Raw genomic sequence first — 21242 nt, 5'->3', positions numbered from 1 at the left:
ACTGAGCAGAATCATGTTTTTGGAGGAACATTCCTGGGAATCCGTTATTATACAAACAACCATATCTAAATGTCCAAGTCAGAGTGACTTTATGTGATTTTTTTTTTCTACACAAATATGACAAACAGAGAAACGTTTAGTTCCCACATACCTTAAACTGGGAAAGTAACTCATCCCCCACAGTGAAAGGACCACCTTCGTTTTCACGCGTCTCCGCTCTTTTCAATATCTCATCGATGTCCATTTCCTTTTTAATAAAAGGGAGAACAGGAGGCTCATTTATAACATATTTAAACATAATTATAGCTTTGGGTGCATGGTGGTAATGAATGCTGACTGAAAAAACATTACCTGAGGCTCCTCTTCTTCTCCTTCAGGCTCTTTAAAAAGTTCCTCAGCACCAAACTTTAAAATAGCAGCTAATTCTTCTTTGTTAAACGGTGTAGAACTTCAGCAGAAGAAAAAAAAAACGTGTTACTGTGTGTGTACCGAAAACAGGTATATTGTTTTTCTGGGTCGGGCGGTAAATACCTTGATGGTGTTGATCCAGTATGTAAAACCGTCTTGCCCGTGGTGTCCATACGCTGAATTACAAGATGATCTAGCACCATTTTCTTTTTTGCCCTTTCAATAATTTCTTCTTCTACTGATCCCTTGGTGACCAAGCGATAAATATTCACCTAAAAAATATTTCATAATGTTAGCTTAAAAATAACACTGCATTTAAATGTTTGTTACAACAAAGTACACGCGTTTAAAGAATCGACATCTTCAAAAACATATTACAGGATTTCCTGGACTCTTGGCATGTACCGCGTTAACACACAAAACGAGACATTTCTCACAATGCAAACTAAACATATTTCCAGGAGCGTATACCTGTTTCTTCTGTCCAATTCTGTGAGCTCTAGCTTGGGCCTGCAAATCATTTTGTGGGTTCCAGTCTGAATCAAATATCACAACTGTATCTGCAGATGCCAGATTTATTCCAAGCCCTCCAGCTCTGGTCGAGAGCAGAAAACAGAAATCCTGCAAAAAAAATTACAAATTCAGACATGATGTGGAAGACGACACTTCGATTTCATGTAATACTTACACCAATATATTTATTATCAAGGCAAATGCACACAGACAACCTCCGCTGCTGCCGGCAGATGGGGGGTATAAAGATTTTCTGGATGCAGAGTGGCATATATGGGGTAAAAAGGATTATCAGGGAGGCAGAATGGGTTATAGAGGTATAAGGCATATCTGGGAGGCAGAGTGGCATATAGGGGGTATAAGGCATTTCTGGGGGGGGGGCAGAGTTGCATATAAGGGGGCAGGCTGGTAAATAAAGGGAAATAAACAAAAACATGCATTTTTCTCAATCATAGTTTACATGTGAATATTTACTAGTAAAACTTTTTTTTCCTATAGGGTAGTCATAGTCATGCTTTTTTCCTAAATGAATATTCAAATTTTGGGGGGCATCTTATAAATCGAGCAAACACGGTATATCTTATCGCTAATATCTGTTATCAAATACTTTACAGTACTACAAATTTAAATGGCAGGTCCAATGTCACAAATTCTTAACAAGAATAAAAACATGAATAAAAGATATTTCTTACCTCCGATCCTTCTGCATTAAAATGATCCAGAGCTTGCTTTCTAATTTCTCCTTTAATGGACCCATCAAGTCTCTAGCAAGAAAGGACAAACGGAGAACAATGAAAATTAGCATTTCCAATGTTCGTTTTACCAAATTCCACTATTATTCCCCAAGTGAAATGTTGCAGATAGAAAATCGAATATAGAATACTTACTTGAAAGGGAAACTGCCGTGACTTTAGATATTCTGCGAGGATGTCCAGCATCCGCACCATTTGTGAGAAGATCAAAACTCTGTTACCACGTTCTCGCAAGCGAATTAACAACTTGTCAAGAAGAATTAGCTTCCCACTACTCTTTATTAAGTGCTGTGGAAGGAAGAAAAAAAAAAGTCAAGTCATATCTTGTTTATCTTAATTCTTCTGATGCAGAAAAACATCTGCTTTCTTATATTCTTCATTTAAGGCAAGAGATGTTTCCCAATTAAAAGACAGCGTTGTATAATGCATACAAAATGTCATGTCTTTCTATAAGATTACCAAGTTTAAATAAAGAGAAGGCTATGTCTACCTATTGACTCAACTTGTGACATGTATAACATTTTCAGGTCTCCTGCTTTTTACGTCATTACAGATTTGGGAACAGATTCCCTTTTGACATTGTTTGAGTCACCTTATAGAATAAGCTTGCATTTGTTCAGTGCTTTTTCACTTAGCTGATGCAAGAAAGCCTACCATCTAACCACATAACTACATACACGTATAATATGTAATATGAAATTTAATTCCTAACAGCTTTCAGAAGTGTTTTGATATTCCCAAACTACAGCAAAGCTAGCTCAGAAACAGATAAAAGATTATATATATTCGACCATACCAAGTGTTTCATGCGACTAAGAGACGGGTAGACACACATTACGCAGAGATTAATTTAATGTGAAATACAGAAGTATTTGCTAAAGATGTTAACATTTCATTTGTTTTATTACCTGTAAAGCCTCTTGTCTGTTGTAGAATTCATTATCATCTGGAGGTTTAATGAGGTAGCAATGGTTACAACACTTCTTTAGCTCCATCATTACGTTGAGGAAGCCTGACGTACTTCCCTTGGAGCCTTTGCTTAGAGCCTTATAATTCCTTGTTAAAATCCACCTAGTGGGGAAAAAGGCAAACAGATCTAAACATATAGCACAGTCAGGACAGACTGCTCTCTCTTCCAAAGTGGTTGCATAAGTATAGCAAATAAAAATAAATAAAAATAGATTAAAAGTAAGAAGTACATGGTTTATTCTTATTGGTACCAGTAGTTATTTGCTCCAGTCATGTCAGCAGAGATCAGATATTTGTTCCCATGGAAAAGGAGAACAACACTAAACTACCAGATTACTGTTAACAGGGATGAGATTTTTTTTGGTTCCTTTACGGAGATAAAGCAGTTTAGCCAACACAGCAAGGTACAGTGCCATGTATATGTGGTTGGTATTCTCTGCCTAGTTTGCAAGGCATGTCTCACACATTAAGTGCTAAACAAGAGGAATGGATGAAACGAAATGCCGCAGTTATCATAAACACCAAAAACAAACAAACAAAAAAAAAAAACACTTACTTATAGTACTGTTTCTGCAAAGCACTCATTTCAATCCGCAATATCTGTTCAACCTTAGCAGGCAAAGATTTCTCCACATCCTTCTTCACTCTTCTTAGAAGAAATGGTTCTAGTTCTTTGTGGAGACTCGCATAGCCATACTCTCGGCCTTTGCCATGCTCCTCTTCAAAATCCTCCCAAGAAGAAAACCTACAGAATTTAGCAAACATGGTAATAACGCACTCAAACATACAAATATATACATATACGTAAGTGTCAATTACTTATTGTCTCAGCAAAGCCAAAACTTATTACTGAACTTGAATTTGATTCCATTTTTAGGGAGACGCAGACTCCCAGTAGTCTTAGGAATACAAGTTACACAAAACTGGTGTCACATTTTCTGCATTCTCTAATTAAAAAACAGTACATGACTGAAAATAGTGAAAATATTTTTGCTATTACTGCTATTAAAAGTGTATACTAATCATATCCATATTAAAAGATCCCCTGTAGGTAGCAATCTATATCTCTCATAAGCAATGTATGTAACAATTCCTTCGTTCTAAGGACTAAGACACACAACAGGCAAATTTTAGTTTGTCGTAATATTAAAAATAGGAACATATCTTGAATGATTACTAAAATAGCATACTTTTCAGGCATGATGAAATGAAGCAAAGACCACAGTTCCTTCAGTGAGTTTTGCAACGGGGTTCCAGTGATAAGAAGCCGATGATTGGACTTGAAGTCTATCATGGTCTTGTACAGCAAGGAATCGTCATTCTTTAAGCGATGGGCTTCATCAACTCCTATGAAAGCCCAATTAACAGCTCCTAAAAATGACTTGAATGAATGCAAAAAAAGTTATGTTAATAGAGAAGACATCTGTGTGATCTGTCAAGATAAAGCTCAATGAAATTTACCTAAGAATTTTAACAAAAGAAAAGGAAAAACATTGAAAGTACACAAATGTGCCAAGAGAAACCAATATGTACCTTAAAATGGGCTAAATGTTTAATTAAAATAAATTCAGTTATAATATTGAACCAAAACATGTGCAGAAAGTTTAGAAGCAAGAGGTTAGAAGCAAGCAACAGTTATCTGCTTTGCAATGAACATATCGCTTACCTTGTCTTTAAGCAGTATCTCATATGTCGTTAGAAGTATGTTGAATTTAAGCCTCTTCGTTTGCGGGTGCATCCATTCATGAGTTCGGATCTGTTAATATATAAATATTGAAGTCAGCTGCCAATTATCAGAACATATCTTGAAACCTTAAATACACAAACTTCCAGGCAGTGCTATGCTTTGTAGAGTTGCTTTTGTTTGGCATAAGATGCCAATAAGAATAACAGGATTGACATGTCAATGAAAAGTGAAGTTATTATGGGGGCCGTTAATCTCCCAGGTGTAGATTTTTTAAAACCAAGCAGCTGGGTCAGCCAGTAGAGACATCCTAAATTACTTACAGGGATTGAGTCTTTGGCAATTGCTAGAGGAGCCAACAAGGAGGCTGTGCTGGATTTACGATTTACAAATAGATGAGATTTTGGATGTGATGGAGGCTACTACAGTGGGGGAATTTGAACATGCATGGCACAGGCATAATGCCATCACCAATCTAAGATAAGATCCAAGGACCAAGACCCAAGTCTTACATCAGGAAAGATGGGCCGACAACATTGGTCGAATGAGCCTTATCTGCTATGAAATTCTATTTTTTTCTAACCTGTTAAGTAGGAAGACAGCAGCTGCCAGTAACAGGAAAGTAAAGATGTGCCCATCCCCCAGCTATTTTCTATGAGCGAGATGGGCTTGGGTAAACGCAATAGATCGATAGATAAATATATAAATACACACACGTACTAAATATATTACACACAGAAAAAGCAATACATTTCATATCTCCACAAACTACTGACGGATGAGAATGTACCGTATTTATCGGCGTATAACACGCACTGGCGTATAACACGCACCCCCATTTTTGAACAAAAAAACTGAACAAAAAAAACTTCATCAGAATCACTGCTATCTGGGAAACCACACACACACACACAGTAAGACACACACACACACAGTAAGACACACTCACACTCAGACACACACACCCTAACCCCCCTTCTCAGGATCTCCCCTCTCTCTCCCTAACCCCACCCCGGTCACTTACCTTCAACTCCTGTGTTGGAAGCGTGAGGCGTTTGTCTCGGGTGCCGGCGCTTCACTGCTGAGCGCCGGCACCCGAGACAAACGCCTCACGCTTCCAACACAGGAGTTGCTTCAACTCCTGTGTTAGAAGCGTGAGGCGTTTGTCTCGGGTGCCGGCGCTCAGCAGTGAAGCGCCGGCACCCGAGACAAACTTCAGCTTCGCTGAGGCAGCGGCGGCGGCTGAGGCAGGCGGCTGGCGGCTGAGGCAGGCGGCTGAGGCAGGCGGCGGCCGCCAGCAGAGGAGTCCTGGATTTCTGTCAGTCAGGGGGGCCCGAGAGTTGCCGAGCGGTCGTCTTCAGCAACCGCTCGGCACCCCTTGGGCCCCCCCTGACTGGCAGAACTCCAGGGCCCGGTCGCAGTTGCGACCCCGGTAGTTCCGCCACTGGCTCTAGGATTTATCGGCGTATAACACGCAGGTAGGATTTCAGCTTCATATTTTAGTTAAAAAAGTGCGTGTTATACGCCGATAAATACGGTACTTATTAATGAATGTTACTTACCATATTTCTACTGTTAATATCACCAAGGTAAACCACAGCATTCATTAATGGAGCCCAGATTTGAATTTCTCTTTGCCAAGATGTGAGCGTAGAAAGTGGAACAACAATTAAAAAAGGTCCATAGAGCTGGTGTTCGTGGAATAAATAATTCAGAAAAGAAATGGTCTGAATGGTTTTTCCCAAGCCCATTTCATCTGCTAGAATACAGCTGTTTCCCCTGAAAAGGTGCAAAGAGAAATAGTTACTTCTCCATGAAATTATTCAAGCAAACATGTAAAACTTGTAAAAATATGTAAATCGTGAACAGGCAGTTTATTTGGTAGTTTTGCAGACGGGATTACACTGTCTACAGTGTCCTTTAATAAGTAATTTTATTTTTTGCATACAGCTATGAAAGCCGATAAAGCCTGGCATTATTCTTTTAACATGAAGAAGAGCAACACAATAAGGGGAAGAGTAATGTTACACACAAAGCGGACTGATACAACAATCTGTTGGCTGTGGCGTGTTAAATTGTTTAATATAGAAAAAAATAGTTTGTACCCGCCAACATCAAGACTCATATAACCCAAACCACTTCAAAATAGTTATTTTTGGTAGAGCATTTCATTTCACTATTCACTTTAAAAACCATTCGACAGCAGGGTAAAGTGCTGTAAAGTAACACGGATCCTTACTTGCACCATGAATGCGCCAGCCAATTTAAGCCATTTAGCTGATAATCTCTCAGCTCTAGAGCATCGCTCCCTCCGATATAGGATGGCTGTTTTTTCAGAGCTACAAATCTTGGTCTCTGTTTCAAAACCTACAAGAAAATATTCGTCCTTCAAACATTTGATAAGCAACTGGATTTATAGAAAAAAAGGTCACATAAGGAATATCAAACAGGAGCTATGTGTAAATATACATGTACGAACATTACAGTTCACTAGAAAAGAAAGACATAAGATACACAATTTGTCCATTAATCAGGTTTGCATCGTAACGTTTTATCTTGGAACTGTGGGAATGATTCATTTGATGAAGTCTGGTGAAAGGGCAAAGGTAAAGCAATGAGTCTGAAAAGCAATATACGGTCTTTTCCTACAGCGCCACTCACCTTGCATTCCTTAAATGGAATGGTCTTGGACTGATTTCGACAGACGTACTCGTCAATCCTTGCCTGAAACTTCCGGGCTATGAGTGCTCCATCCTCCCAGCTGCATTCTGAATAAGGCAGCCCTTGCCATTTGCAGAAATAATCGGGATATCCAGCAGCAGATTTCTGATTTGAATGTGCTGTCCAAAAAAATATTACAAAGGGAAAGAATTAAAATTGGTTTCTTAAGAAATGAACACGATGACACGTATATTAAACAATTCTAGTAAGCGGATAAACCTATCCCTGAAAGGGGAAAATAAATGAAGTTACATAAAAGATCGTACTTTTTAAAGCTATGCTCATTTGGCATTGGGAACAGAAAGCTCAGAATGATTCATGACTTTTACAAAACAAAAGTCTGATAACATGCATAAATATTTTAGCCCTTCTGGTGGCAAATAAGTCTCCAAACATATCAGAGTCCTACCACAGAGGCAACTGCAGTTGTGTGTTGAGAGTCATCCATACACATGTATCATTATGGTGAAAAATACATGGTAGTAATGACCGTATTGCTGCGGGGGATATGGATCTTAGTCTTGTAGTCAGACCACTTTTTGAGGTCTGATTATAAGACGATCTCGAATATAAGACTATAGTTATTTTTTAGAAAGCTCGTCTTATAAATTGAGCAAATACGGCACTCATCATACTTGTTCTGTACATTTGTAGTGAACGTGAACAGCGATACAAATACCAAGAACGCTGGTTAGGTAAAGAATGACGAAGGACTTCTTTTACAAGAACAACTGAGCGGGCTCAGCATTACGCGTTACATTTTAACCAGGGACGCACAAATTCCACTGTACATAACTAGTGGCAGACAATGTTTTCTTATGAGAAGAGCTCACTGGGGTTGGGCCTTCATAATGTACAAGGAAGTCTGCGGGTTTAAACCACAGCAATCATGTTTTGGTGAATAAAATAAAACCTCTCAGCAGAATAAGGAGAAAAACAACCAATGCTACAATTTGTGCAGCCACAAGGTGTGTGGCCAAGTCTTTATATCACAGACTGATATATCAGTTCTTTAAAAACATTTAAAGGAATACTTCATGAAAAATGTGATCAGCTCCTAAATTTCCATAAAACAAACAAACAAAAAATGGTACTTTACCTATAATTCTTTCAACAATCTGATACTGTTTATGCAGGTCATCAGTCAACTCCTGCTGACAATTGTAGTACTCTACATCTTCAGGTGATGCAGCTTTCAACCTATATTAGAATTAAAATTAACATTAAAGATAATTGTTTCACAACAGGTACATTACATAAAATGTAACAGATACAGCTTTTGAGAAGTAAAATAAACCAATATTCTTGATGGTTTTGTACATGTATATTATATAAAACACGCAGTGCAGACACATACAGTCCCCATAAAAATTCTCATTCACATTGACATCCAACCAATCTGAATGACCTGGAGTAAAACACCACGACAAAGCTGGTACAGATTTACCCTTAAAACCGGTTAACGCCGTGAAAGGTAGCTCTAACAATTATTAAGTATTTAAAATCATAGAGAGCAACATTTGAACGTACTATTTGTTACGCAGTAACATGAGAGAAGGTTAAAGGCATTGTCTAAGCTAAAACACAACTTGAGAAGAACGTATATCGCAGCACTAAATCTTATCCATATGGACAGATGACTTTACTTTAACTTTACATAAAAGCTATTAAACATTGTTTTGGTACATAAGCGTTTGTCAGCATTTCATTTGTTAGAACTTTGATGCTTTTTACCATCTTTTTTTTTCTTGCTCCTTTTTCTTGTAGTTGTCCAGTTTCTTCATTCCTTTTACATTTTGCTGTTTTAACGTCTCTTCCGTCTCCCATGTGTTATGGATACTGGACCAGCCTTTCCATTTGATTAGATACTGTACCTCCCCGGGCTCTTTTGTTTTGTCAAAACCAGCATTTGGGTCGCCATCTGCCTCCACAGCATAAATAGTGGTCGTACCACCAGTGACTGTCAAAAGTAAGATTTAATTAGAACAACTTCCCCATTGACCAAAAACCCATGTAAGATTATGTCTGCTTCATGAATATAAATTTAAGTACTGCAACATTGCACTTTTCTATCACTCGTGGGAATCAGAATGCTACTTAATGCTAAGTCTTAACTACCCACAGGGACCCTCAGACAATTAAAAAGGGGAAAAATCAAAGGTGTCCATATAAAAAAAAAAAGTTTCAGTAATGGTGCTTTCCATCGTGAAACAACGCAAGTTTCGCATACTGTTAGCAGGCAGCTGCATATAAGTTGTGTGTGTGTATTTCTGCTCATGTCTAAGTATTAATTAGCCAGAGGTGTAACAGTGCAATAAAATAATCATAAATGCCCGCAATGGTAAACCGCAGGTTTGCATATCATTTATGCTTTTAAAGTCCTTTATAAAAAAGGTATATACAGAAATGCTTATAATGATCAAAAAAGGTTTATATAGGGAAAGGGACTTCATTAGTACTGCCATTAAGGATCAGTATCTGTAAGATATACAGCCTGTAGATTTGTTCACAGGAAAACATAATTTAGCTTTCTTCACGGCTACACTGGATTACTGTAAACACTGGACATTAGCATTTGTAACTGCTTTCTTGTGAAAAACACAGTACCTCCTTTGCGTCCAAACCGGGAATCCACTACTCTTTCTATTGTTTCAAACTCATCTTCTTCAGGTTGAGGAACATCCTCCCCACATACTTCCAGTAAGTCATCTGAATCGGTTTTCATTTCCTCATCTTCCTTATAACTAACGTTGACGGTGGCTTGCCGACGAGATCCTCTCTTATCGTAGTCATCATCATCATCTGAAGAATCTGCTTCTCTCTTCTTTTGGCTAACACTTTTCTTTCCATTTTTGGCTTTGGTTCTGAACAGCGAGAGACAAACTCTGGTAAAAACGGAATCGCTGCCGATTAACCGTATATACATTTTGAAACGACTTTTCGGCAATACCCACATTTGATAATTCTCCGATGTACAGTGGAAGCAGAACACAACGGCAGTCTATGGCAGAGAGATCTAACTGCAAGCCTAGGATCCAGGGACATCTTCACTAATCAATTGCAATTCAATCCTTCAGTTAAGTATCGATTGAATTAACGCTCTTGGGCAACATAATTTTGTATTGTAAATTATATTACATTTGGATTGTATCAAGGCATTTTGGTACTAAACGGCAACATGTAATTTTTCTCTCTTCCCGATAATTATTTTGTTATAATGTTATAAAACTTTCAAGCTTTTCCATCCAATGTACATTCATGGAAAATAATGGTAAACATTATTACATAATGCTATCTCTATATACATATTTACATAAACCATAAACACATATCTATGTTTACATATGCACGTGTGTGTATTTATAATACATACACACACAAACAGAAGGTTAATAAAACAGTCCTGTTACACCTTATAGAAGTTATGAACCTGATGGCTATACCGTCACCTCACTGATGGTGTTTTATTGCCTATTATCCATTCACAAGTTTTTCTGATGAAAGTATTTGGCATCATTTCAATTTACTAAATTCGTTCTCCTGTACATCATTGCTGATGGACAAATTATGCGGAAATACCAAGGCAAGTGTCAAAAGATCTGACAATGTATTGTGTCTATGTTTGACCAATGTAGGCACAATGAATTGCTCTCAGTTTAGCTCTTGTTAAACCCACTTTCGTAATCCAAACTTGGTTTCCCTTCAATTTATTTTTAAGAAAAAAAGGGATTCATGGTTTAATTTATTTTCCACAACATTTATCAACTCTTGCCATTTCACCATGCAGTAATGTGTAGCAGGATTAAATCAGATCAATTACAAGAATAAAAGGGCGAAAAGGTTAACAAAATACAAAATAGAAAAGTTTGCTCCAATCATGTGCTGATGTATTTTCATTGAAAGAGTGAAAACGTGGCAGGTTACGTTGTGCGTTTATGATATGTCCTCTAAAAGGTAAACACGACAAAGTGTCTGGGCTGTAAGCAATTGTGCACGAGATGTTTAAAATAAAATTGAATATGAAATCTTAATATCAAGTTCTAGCCCTTACCTGTTTTGAGCCTTCTTGTTTTTAACTTTATGGCTCGGTTCATAATCAGATTCGCTGTCCCTACTGCTGCTTTTCTGTCTATCCCCCCCTGTGTCCGAATCTGAACTGGAACTGGACGATGAAGAGCCACTAGCAGAACCTGAGCCGGACATCTGCCAATCTTCACTGGACATATTGAGAGGGTGGAAACGTTGAAAAGTTATAACATGCAAGTGTGCCAAACTCTATAGTATGCAAGCACAATCTAAGTTAATACATTTTAGGGGAAAATACAGATTAAAATGCCAAATTATTAGCCAGAACAGGAGACACCTTAACAAAACACACTAAAAATCACAAAAGGAAAGGAAGCATCAGACCTTAAATGTGCCATAGTGAACAAGTTACAGCAGAACAATAACAAAAACCGGCATACTCTGTTGTACTTACAAAATTCTGAACTTAATTTCCAAATATAGCCTTTTATAACCCTCATAAAAACGCACCTTTTTTTTTTAGTGCCGTGGCTTTAAACATATTTGTTCTCACTGGGTTCAAACAAGAGACCAGCCACTCATGGTAAACACCATGAAAGACACCGGTGAAAGTCTATGTAACGGACAATTAATTCCATTTACACAGTAAAGCACCAAAAGATAAAAACGGCATACAAATTAGATAAAATATTGATACTTCCACTTTACCATTCCTCCTCCATAATAAGGTTGGTTCAGACCCTCAGGTAGAAGATGAAAGAACTAGATATGTGAACTTAACTTTCCAGGTGAACAAGAATGTGAGATTGAATTAGGTGTCTAAACCAGTGTTCTGTTCAACGCCAATAAAGATGTATATTGTGCTAGTGGACATGGGGCTGAATATTGCTAATTTGCCTTGCAATCTACATCCTTCATAGTTACCCAACACCAACATCAAGATATTCGACTTCAAAATAAGATTTGACCATTAATTAAATAAATATGCCGGCTACCAATTCCACGGTACAGGGCAACAGCATGCGTTTCCCAAGTTGAATATACAAACTCACTTTCATTGGCACAAAGTGACACAAACGCCATACAAAACGACAACGAATGCCAACAAACAAATTTAGAAAAGCAAACACTTATACCAAGCCAAGAAGAACAGAGGGGCAGTTTGTAATCTATTAAAAGACCCAAACCCTGAGCATGAAAGCCAACACATCACAATGCAGAAGTCATATGCCCGGAAAAGAACGACTGACACCACTAAGAAAGAATATTGCACTAAACTGACCCTGTGCGATGAATTACTGTATGCAAATGTCAAGGCGTTAACGAATGTGAAAATAGAGTCTTAGTGGAATGACACAGTTACGTACATGAATTAACACACAAAAAGGAGAGAAGGTGCGAGAGTTGTGGACAGTGGACATAGAATTATGTGCGCAAGTTAATGAAAATAACACCAGCACCAAGAAGCATTTAGATGGTCAGAGATTAAGGACATTTTTGTTAAGAAGCAACACAAACACAGAAAAGTCTCATAACTTACTCCTTGTGTTTCTTCTTCTTGTCACTAGAATCCGCATCTGAATCATCGGTGCTAGAGGAGTCCTGGCAAGTGAATGAGAATTGTAAACACAACATAATATGTTAAGTACATTTCTTTTGAAATGAAGAAAACAAGAAGTCCAAAACGCAATGAAAGTCGGGCATCTAACTATACAACTCTATCAGCTTTACACTGAAATGAAGCTAAAAGCAGCCAACACATTCATTCAGCAATCACAGAAAACACTGAATCATACTTAAGGTTTTCCAAGCAGTGCTTTAATTGTTACATAAACTGCATACATTGTTGAACTATATGAATGACAATCAGAGAGGCCACAGAGTCACACTATGCAGTCCACAGGATTTACCCAGAAAGCAGTATTCAAGACAAAATGCAGATTTATGGAGCTATTTGTCTGATGAAGAAAGGTGAGAAGATGAATGAAGTGATCCAATGTTATGATGACAAGAAACTCATACTTCGATTAAACCTGCTTTGAAGCCAGAATACATTAACACTATCATTACCTCTTCTGACGCGCTATTTGAAGATGCTTGTGGCCTCTGCAACTGCTGCTGTTGCTGCTTCCTTATCATAGCAGATCTTTGCACGGCAAGAATACTGGGATTAGATTTCCAAAACTGCGAAAAGGGCAAAAGCGTGTTTAAATACCCACTTTGGGAGATTTGGAAGGAGAATAAATACAAGTAGATCCCATAAAACATAGAAAAGATGTAGTAAACCAGGTTATAGATCTAGAGATCACTGAAGATGTAATTGCCGATATTCACAACTGCTAATTTATGGTTTATCACACAATCAGAAATGTGCAGCCACTTGGAATTCTGTCTCACCTGAATTCCCTTTTACATCCTACCGTGTTTCCCCGATAGTAAGACACCCCCGATAGTAAGACGTATCGGGGGTTTCAGAGGGGTCGGCTAATATAAGCCGTACCCCGAAAGTAAGACATATGTCTTACTTTCGGGGAAACACGGGGGATTTGCCGGGTCCGCCACTCTAAGGGGCCGGGAAGTCCCCACCAAGGCCGGCCTTACGTGTCTGCGGCCGCACAGGATTTAAATTAAAACATCGGGGTTTTTTTTTAACTTTATTTAACATCCTCCATGTTAAATAAAGTTTTTTTAACTTTATTTAACATGGAGGATGTTAAATAAAGTTGAAAAAAACCCCCGATGTTTTTATTTAAACCCTGTGCGGCCGCAGACCCCTAAGGCCGGCCCCTTAGAGCAGGGCCGACCTTTGGGGTGTGCGACCGCACAGGGCGCCACACTCCAGGGGGTGCCAACCTGCGGCACCCGGCACCCCTCCAGAGACGGACAGTAATGTCCGCCGCTGGAGGAGCAGGCTCGCAAGGGAGCGGTATCGGAGGTCTTTAACAGACCTCCGGCTCCCTTGAGTGATTTTAAGCCGGGTTCAACCCGGCTTAAAATCACTCAAGGGAGCCGGAGGTCTGTTAATGACCTCCGATACCGCTCCCTTGTGATCTGCGCGGCAACAGCTGTTGTGCGCCGGGGTTTCTTGTCAGATCCCGGCGCACAACACTGAAGCCGCGCCCACCGCTGTCCGTGCCCTCTGAACCAGGAAGAAGACAGAACTGAAGAAGAGGAGCGAAGAGGAGGAAAAGAAGCTGAAAGAAGAAAGGAAAGGTAGGAAAGAATTAAGTGAGAGTGGATTGGTGTATATGTGTGTGGATTGGTGTATGTGTGTGTGGATTGGTGTATATGTGTGTGGATTGGTGTATATGTGTGTGGATTGGTATATGTGTGTGGATTTGTGTATACGTGTGTGGATTTGTGTATATGTGTGTGGATTGGTATACGTGTGGATTGGTAGGTGTGTTGATTGGTAAGTGTGTGAGAGTGATGGGTGTTATGCTGTACCATTTCCAATGTCTTTTTCATGATCTAATTATGCTCTAAAAGTACATCATAACTCCCATCACTCTCAATTTTTTCCCCAATATAAGACATACCCCGAAAGTAAGACATAGTGGGGCTTTTAGGGATAAAAAGAAAGTAAGACACTGTCTTACTTTCGGGGAAACACGGTAGGTAGTAAACAAGATAAAATTGGCTCTTCCTTCCCTACACTGGAAAGGAAATGGCAGACTTCTAATAAACTGAAGAACATAGCAAAGCCCTTGTAATTACTATACTAATTCAGAGAACTTTCATTTTGAAAGGGGCTGTTCTAGATGAATACAAAGTTCTTCCTTGATGGTGCCGGTAAATGCTTCAAAGCCTAAGAGATCTTTTGCTGGAAACCATAGTACGACGTTGAGATGCGTTACGTATGCTAACTGGGCATGTTAAAGCTCCATTAGATAATACCTTTTTGAATTAACAAAAAAACCAAAGTGTTATTGTCCCCTTATTACCGTAGCACGGTTTCCTTTTTAACAAAATAAAAGAACAGATTCTCACACCACTGTGTAAAATCTTTGAAGGAATATAAAGTACAAAAGATGTATTTTCAACAAAGTCCTTCTTTGGGCAAAAAGGGTTGAGTTCAAAACTTGGGACTGAAGGACAAAACCACAAGGGCCTAACCTAGAATCCTACAACATAAAAAGGCAGTAGTAAGAAGACTGCAAACCACCTCAAGTAGGACAGAAAATTGTGACCAGGAGAGCAGGGCCTCTCTTAAGCACGCCTTCAGTTTTTGTCTAGTGTTCTACTTAAGATGGCAAGGAGAACATATTTAAGCAGTACATCCATCTCCACGCATTTACCTCTGCACCATCCATTCTCGGTGGCTTGGACTGAACAATTTTCTTTTCATTTGTGCTCTCGGACTCGGAATCAGACTGGCTCCCAGACTCAGAGCCGCTGTCAGAGTCGCTGCTCCCCGACTGGCTGCTGCTGCCATCGCTACTGCTCCCCGAGCTGGATCCAGAACCAGAGTCATTATCAGAATGGCTGTTTCAAAACACAGAGAACGCAAAACAGTCAAGAGTCTTGTATTTACACAAGAGATATAAGGTACTGGGGATTAAATGCATCGCACAATTGTACCTTGTTGTACAATGTTTTATATATAATAAAGTATCTGTATGGGCTAACGATTGTTGTTTTCAGTCATACAATTATGTATAGGTGGCTGAAATGCTTCTTCTACCACCACCTTCCTATGGTACTGTGTGCTTCCCATTTGGTGCAAACGAAACTCAAATGTAAGTGAAGTAACTTTAACATATGGTCACCATTTATATATCTTACTTATTTCAGTCCTGGTAAAACTAATGACTTATATCGCACGATCATATTCCACAGTGCTATACAATAGACAGGACCTAAGCAATGCAACATTTTGGACTTACGTAAGGGTACATTACACAAGTCACAGTATATCCAGAATAAATAATATTTAACTGAGGTGGGAGAAGAACTAGGAAAGTTGAGCTAGAGGTAGAAGGGCAGAAGGGAGTGAACGAAGTTGGTGGACATCCCTACAGAAAAAGCAATTTAAGAATGAAGGTAAGGGGAGAGTGTGATAAGCTGAGGAGGAACATTTAAGAGGATGGGGCAAGCCCTTGAGAAATCTTGTGACTGAGAAATGGAGATCAGAAGAGGACAGAAGAATGATGAACAGAGAAACCTCTGAACAGCTTTAACTTGTAAATTGCATCCCGATTGTCAATGCAATGTCATGAGTTCTCACTTTGGTTCAGACAGACTTTGTAAGGGTCGGGGCAAGGATGATGAGCCATTAAATAGGGTGAAAGAACTTAATGGGGTGGTATAACGAAGCGGATTTTGAGAACAGGAGTTAAGTTTGCTGTTCTAATTGGCATAAATGTACTGAGAGTTAGTGATTATTTACATGTCTAAACTCCATTATATAGGTTTAATTTGTGAAAAAAGAGCAAATAACCTTTTAAGCTTACTTCACAATGCATTTGAAGCCAACTAATTTATGTTCTCGAAGTAGTAAGTAGGTTTATTCAGCAAACACTTGGAAATATAATGCCCCACTAACATGTCAAAAACTAGTTATAATCTGTAAATAACATTACACTTAATGGGTGAAGACAGGATATTGTGTTTACGTAAATAAAGTGGCACATTTAAAAACACGTGAACACACACACTCACCTTGAATTTCCACTACTGTTGCTTTCTTCATCACTGTGTCCATTCATTGTTAAATATTCACAGATTTAAAACAATTATGTACAAATTCAGGTGGTTTATGAATAGATGTTAATACTCCCACATGAATCACTGACTTCTTCAATAAAACACTGTAGGTATGAGGAAATCCACAGGGTTGCCTATAAAATATATACATAAAAAATATGGTTTATGTAACAGCTTCATTGTAAAATAAAAACAGGACAAATATACAAAGTATAAGCACATAATTCACAAAATACATACAAAGAAACGACTAAACTGTCCCATATTTAGTTAGTTTCATTGGTGGTGCTACCCAGATCATTTCAATGGGAATTTGCAGGCACTGGTGTCCAGAACACTTAATATGGGGTTCTTCCCAAACATTTGTGAGAATAAAACCATACACTTCAAGACGGACTGCTCAACTTGCAGATTTCTTTTAAGATATGGCCAAGACGTAGAAGTTGGTAATAATGCATAAAAAAAAAGAGAGTCGAGCAATTTTAAAACAGAAAAATACTATAAGAACAGAGATATGTATTAAATCCCTGGTTTTAGGATTACAATTATTTAGGTAGCAACTGTGACAGAACAAGCCTTTTGTGGGACACTTTTCAGAAATAAAAACCGATAGCAGCCACATAATTCTGCATCAAGTAGCCAAGGCTAATACTTTACTTCACTGTTGGAAACACGAATACATTTTATAATTATATACACACACATATACACATATATATACATATACACACACACACATTCTCAAAACAGGATATCCGTAAGGCACAAAGTTTAGTTCACAGACACTAGAGGGAACAGCTACTGTCGTGGTATTAGGCTCATTGACGGTTTACTAGTTTTAACACGCTCATTGGTCATCACATTCTACCCTACAGCAAGTGCGCCTGGAATACGAACCAGCAAACAATTAACATGGACTTTCATAATCAGAAATCCTGACGTATAACAATTCAATGCAATCTAGCAAAATTCCTTAAAACTGAACTTGTCGGCGCAAGGCAGGGTTGGTTTTTCATATCAAGGTCCACTACTTGGCACACTGTGGCTTCGCTTTACATTTGCTCTTATAGTATATTCTTTTTATTATTACCAAAAAAAGCTGTGAATATTCCTCATATTTGATAGAATGTTTAAATACGACCAAGCTGAAATATCAATCAGCAGAGATGTCCAATACTGACAGGCACGCCAGCGAAACTGTAGAAAGTTCCTACAAAAGCCACATGCGTTCATGGCACTTATGTGTTTTATTAGAGAAGGGAAGATATCAGTTGCACTCAAACACAATTGTTTTAATTCAATGTGTAGATATGCAATGACCGGCTCATACAATTTCTGTACTAACAGGCAAAAAGTGGGTTCACCACCATAGGCGCCAACATACTTTTCATGGAGGTCTATAGAGGACAATCCCCATTCTAGACAGTCCACACTATGAGCCGGTGGCGTCTAGAGTTTATATATGTATTACTTACATGATTACCCTGCTGAGAATTTTTAAATCACACTGAACATTAAAAAGGAGATGAGAAAAAAACAAAACTCTGGGTGGAGTAGAAAAGTATGTCCCAACTGGTAAAAAAAACTTTTTACCAGCTGTATGTTTAGACATAAACAAATTATATGAAACTGAAACCGTTAGCACCACACCCTCAAACCTTATTTTCTTGTTGTTTATGCTATTTTTAAAGTTTCCCTATAACATGCAGATTTGTGTCATTTTATCGCTTTTATAAATATTCAGTAAAGTTATATCAAAGTATTATAAGTCGGAGCGATAACACGATCTAAAACCAGAGGCAGAGTAATAACCTCCCAGACGTAAAGGAATTTAAACACTCCTGGGATAGGCATAAAGCTATCTTGAATGTAACACGAGGCCAGGGACTGTTTAAGGTCTTTAGATCAAGAAAAATGGGTAGACTAGATGGTCCGAATGGGTCTTATCTGCTGTCAAAGTCTACTGATGAGAACCAAAACAAAAATGTGAGCCAAGCAGCGCCTATACCCCGCATCAGCAGCATCCAATATCTGTGCGTTCCCCTCAATCACACATACAACGGTAACGAGCAGAAACAGAAAATACAATATTTTGAAATACTGGAAAGAACACATGCATCTCACAACAAATGACATTTTTCATTCACTAATATTACAGACAGTACTAAAGCGCAATATATCTATATCTATATATATATATATATATCTATCTATATATATCTATATATCTATCTATATATATCTTCTGATACTACTTGTCAAATCCTGTTTCTATTTATGAGGTTACGATAGATACGTCACGTGCAAAATACTGTAAACAGAGAATGCGTGTAACACGCATCTACAACTGGCCCAAAATTGTATTAAAGTTAACGCTAGACAATATTTTAGAGGGTCGTCTTCTCCTTTAGTACCAGCTTGTCATTGTTTGTGATTATAAAATAGTCTGACTGTAACAACGCTACGGAATCTGATGGCGATTTATAAAATGCAACTTGACACAATTTCTCACGGATCTGCAGCACATCAGCATGGATAAATTGTGTTAAATGAATCACAATATTTAACCCGTTTAACCATTTAAAGCCAAGTAATGAAAATCACGCGTTCGGGAAGCATTTTACAGACCCGCACAGCTTTCTAATAATTTAAAGGCATGTAGATAACTCCTTTGCATAAAAAAAAAACCAAACATCCTTTAACAAAGCCGTCAACGACAAAGCATAACATGCAAATACTAAACTACTTCCTGTAGTAAAGAAAAAGCAAGCGCTTGAAGCTTTCAAGAAAATAAAATGTCATTGATGAGTTTAGGCTTTAACATGAGGACTGCTGCTGACTCCTGTAAGCAGGATCCATGAAATGCAGAGCCACTCCAACCCACGTGACACCTCCATTGCCACATCCAAAAGTGCAGCAACCTTCCGATATCAAACAAGAGACCGCCGTATATTTATAATAATAGCGGAGGAGAGCCATCGGCCTGGTGGCCATTCTCCACTGATCGGCATTAGCCCGTCGGGTTAACTACGTTAATGCGGTGAGGTAATGTCATAGAGGTGAGGCTTGGCGGCGTTGGAACGAGGTACTGGTACTGCTTGGCCATTACGGATGAGCCCCAATACCGATATCTCCACACGCGACGTTTCCCCCCCGCTTCTATGAGACAGGACATTCCAGGGCACACGGAAAGGCCCGGGCGCGGTAAGCACATACATGACAGTACGTAGGGTGCTGCCTGGGTCCTAGACCCTTCCTAGGCAGCTCACCGGTGAGCCCCGCATGCTGGCAGGGACCGCCGTGCTCACACCGGTAGCGCTGACCAGAACGTGGCCTACAAGCCGGCAGCCCAGATTTCTTGCTAAGCCCGAGCGCCATCGTGCGTACGGGGTTCTAGTGTGACCGCCAGGAGCCTTACCTCTTGTCTTGCGCGCGCTGGTCTTCGGCTCGAGGCCGGCACGCGACAATCCCCGCACTGAGGGTCCGCTGCAGATGCCCGCGAGGCCTTCACACAAGACACGGGCTGATGCCGGCTACAGTGAGACCTCCTTCCGGCTATGGGGTCTACCCCCCAAACCGTGCTCAAGGAGAGTTATCTTGTCTTTGTTTACAAAAGCGTCGGAGAAGGCCTGGCTCGTGTCCCGGATCTCGGTAGCGTAGCTATATAAATTCGGTAAGTACGTAAAAATACTAACAAATCCGTTTAAAGGGGCCGCTTTCCAGCTCCCTTGAGCTTGTCTATATCCCGCTTCCTACTGAGGAGCCTTATCTCTAGGAAGCCGCCATGACGCCGCCGAGCTTCTCCGAAACTCACGATGGATGGAAACCCCGGGCGTGACGTCACGGGAGCGCTGCAGGGCGCGTAACTCGGGCCGTGGACTCACACGAAGGCACTTAGCCCCGCCCACTCCAGTCTTGTAACAGCTTCTGCACCCAGATAGTAGTGATTAGAGGGCGGGTACTGCTCGGCACAGAGGCTTAGCGGCGAGTGCTATACACAGCCGGATGTTTCGGTTACTCAGGTCATTTTCGTGGCCAGTAGCACAGACTTCAAACGCTCTTCGTATCGGACGTGAATTGTGTTTAGCACTGGAGACTATTTACAAAGCTACTGTCTTTGGACGTGGCGCGAATATGTCGTAGAGCTAGGTATCTAAACATAGCGTGCACGCGCTCTGTTTTAGGTCTAAATAAACCGATCGGACATGGCGCTAGAAAATGTTGTGGAAACCACGATGACACGTGCCTGAGGATGAAGCGTATTTGTGGAATGCACGTTTTCTTCCGCCATATTGTGTCTCTTGTGTTTAGAACGCAGTGGTCCTGGAGAGCAGCAGATGGCGTTGTCATGTGACGCGAACATTGTGTTTCCGGTTCGTGACCACAGGCCCTTTGGGAAGTTGCGTGAATGGATGCCTCAGAATTACTGAAGTCAGGGGGAGGTTACCGGAAGCGAACTGTCG

At 39.6% G+C, this 21242-nt stretch overlaps 1 protein-coding gene across 1 annotated transcript in view; it reads right to left on the bottom strand.

Annotated features, from left to right (window-relative positions):
* CHD1 (chromodomain helicase DNA binding protein 1) overlaps positions 1-20583 on the bottom strand; it is a 32495-nt gene extending 11912 nt beyond the window's left edge. The window contains exons 1-22 of the mRNA XM_053474624.1: positions 20198-20583; positions 16735-16913; positions 15372-15558; positions 13144-13257; positions 12614-12675; positions 11099-11263; positions 9655-9911; positions 8782-9007; positions 8147-8247; positions 6988-7166; positions 6566-6693; positions 5889-6105; positions 4309-4398; positions 3833-4023; positions 3199-3387; positions 2582-2744; positions 1809-1961; positions 1614-1685; positions 880-1029; positions 532-680; positions 352-448; positions 152-247 (exon numbers count right to left, since the gene is read on the bottom strand). Coding sequence (XP_053330599.1) covers positions 152-247; positions 352-448; positions 532-680; positions 880-1029; positions 1614-1685; positions 1809-1961; positions 2582-2744; positions 3199-3387; positions 3833-4023; positions 4309-4398; positions 5889-6105; positions 6566-6693; positions 6988-7166; positions 8147-8247; positions 8782-9007; positions 9655-9911; positions 11099-11263; positions 12614-12675; positions 13144-13257; positions 15372-15558; positions 16735-16781 — 3033 coding nt within the window. The 5' untranslated portion in view covers positions 16782-16913; positions 20198-20583. The remainder of the gene's footprint in view (positions 1-151; positions 248-351; positions 449-531; positions 681-879; positions 1030-1613; positions 1686-1808; positions 1962-2581; positions 2745-3198; positions 3388-3832; positions 4024-4308; positions 4399-5888; positions 6106-6565; positions 6694-6987; positions 7167-8146; positions 8248-8781; positions 9008-9654; positions 9912-11098; positions 11264-12613; positions 12676-13143; positions 13258-15371; positions 15559-16734; positions 16914-20197) is intronic.
* Between the last annotated feature and the right edge of the window lie 659 nt (positions 20584-21242).

Source organism: Spea bombifrons, chromosome 1, assembly GCF_027358695.1.
Source record: "Spea bombifrons isolate aSpeBom1 chromosome 1, aSpeBom1.2.pri, whole genome shotgun sequence".
NCBI classification, from domain to species: Eukaryota; Metazoa; Chordata; class Amphibia; order Anura; family Pelobatidae; genus Spea; species Spea bombifrons.
This window is presented reverse-complemented; position numbering and strand designations above follow the sequence as displayed.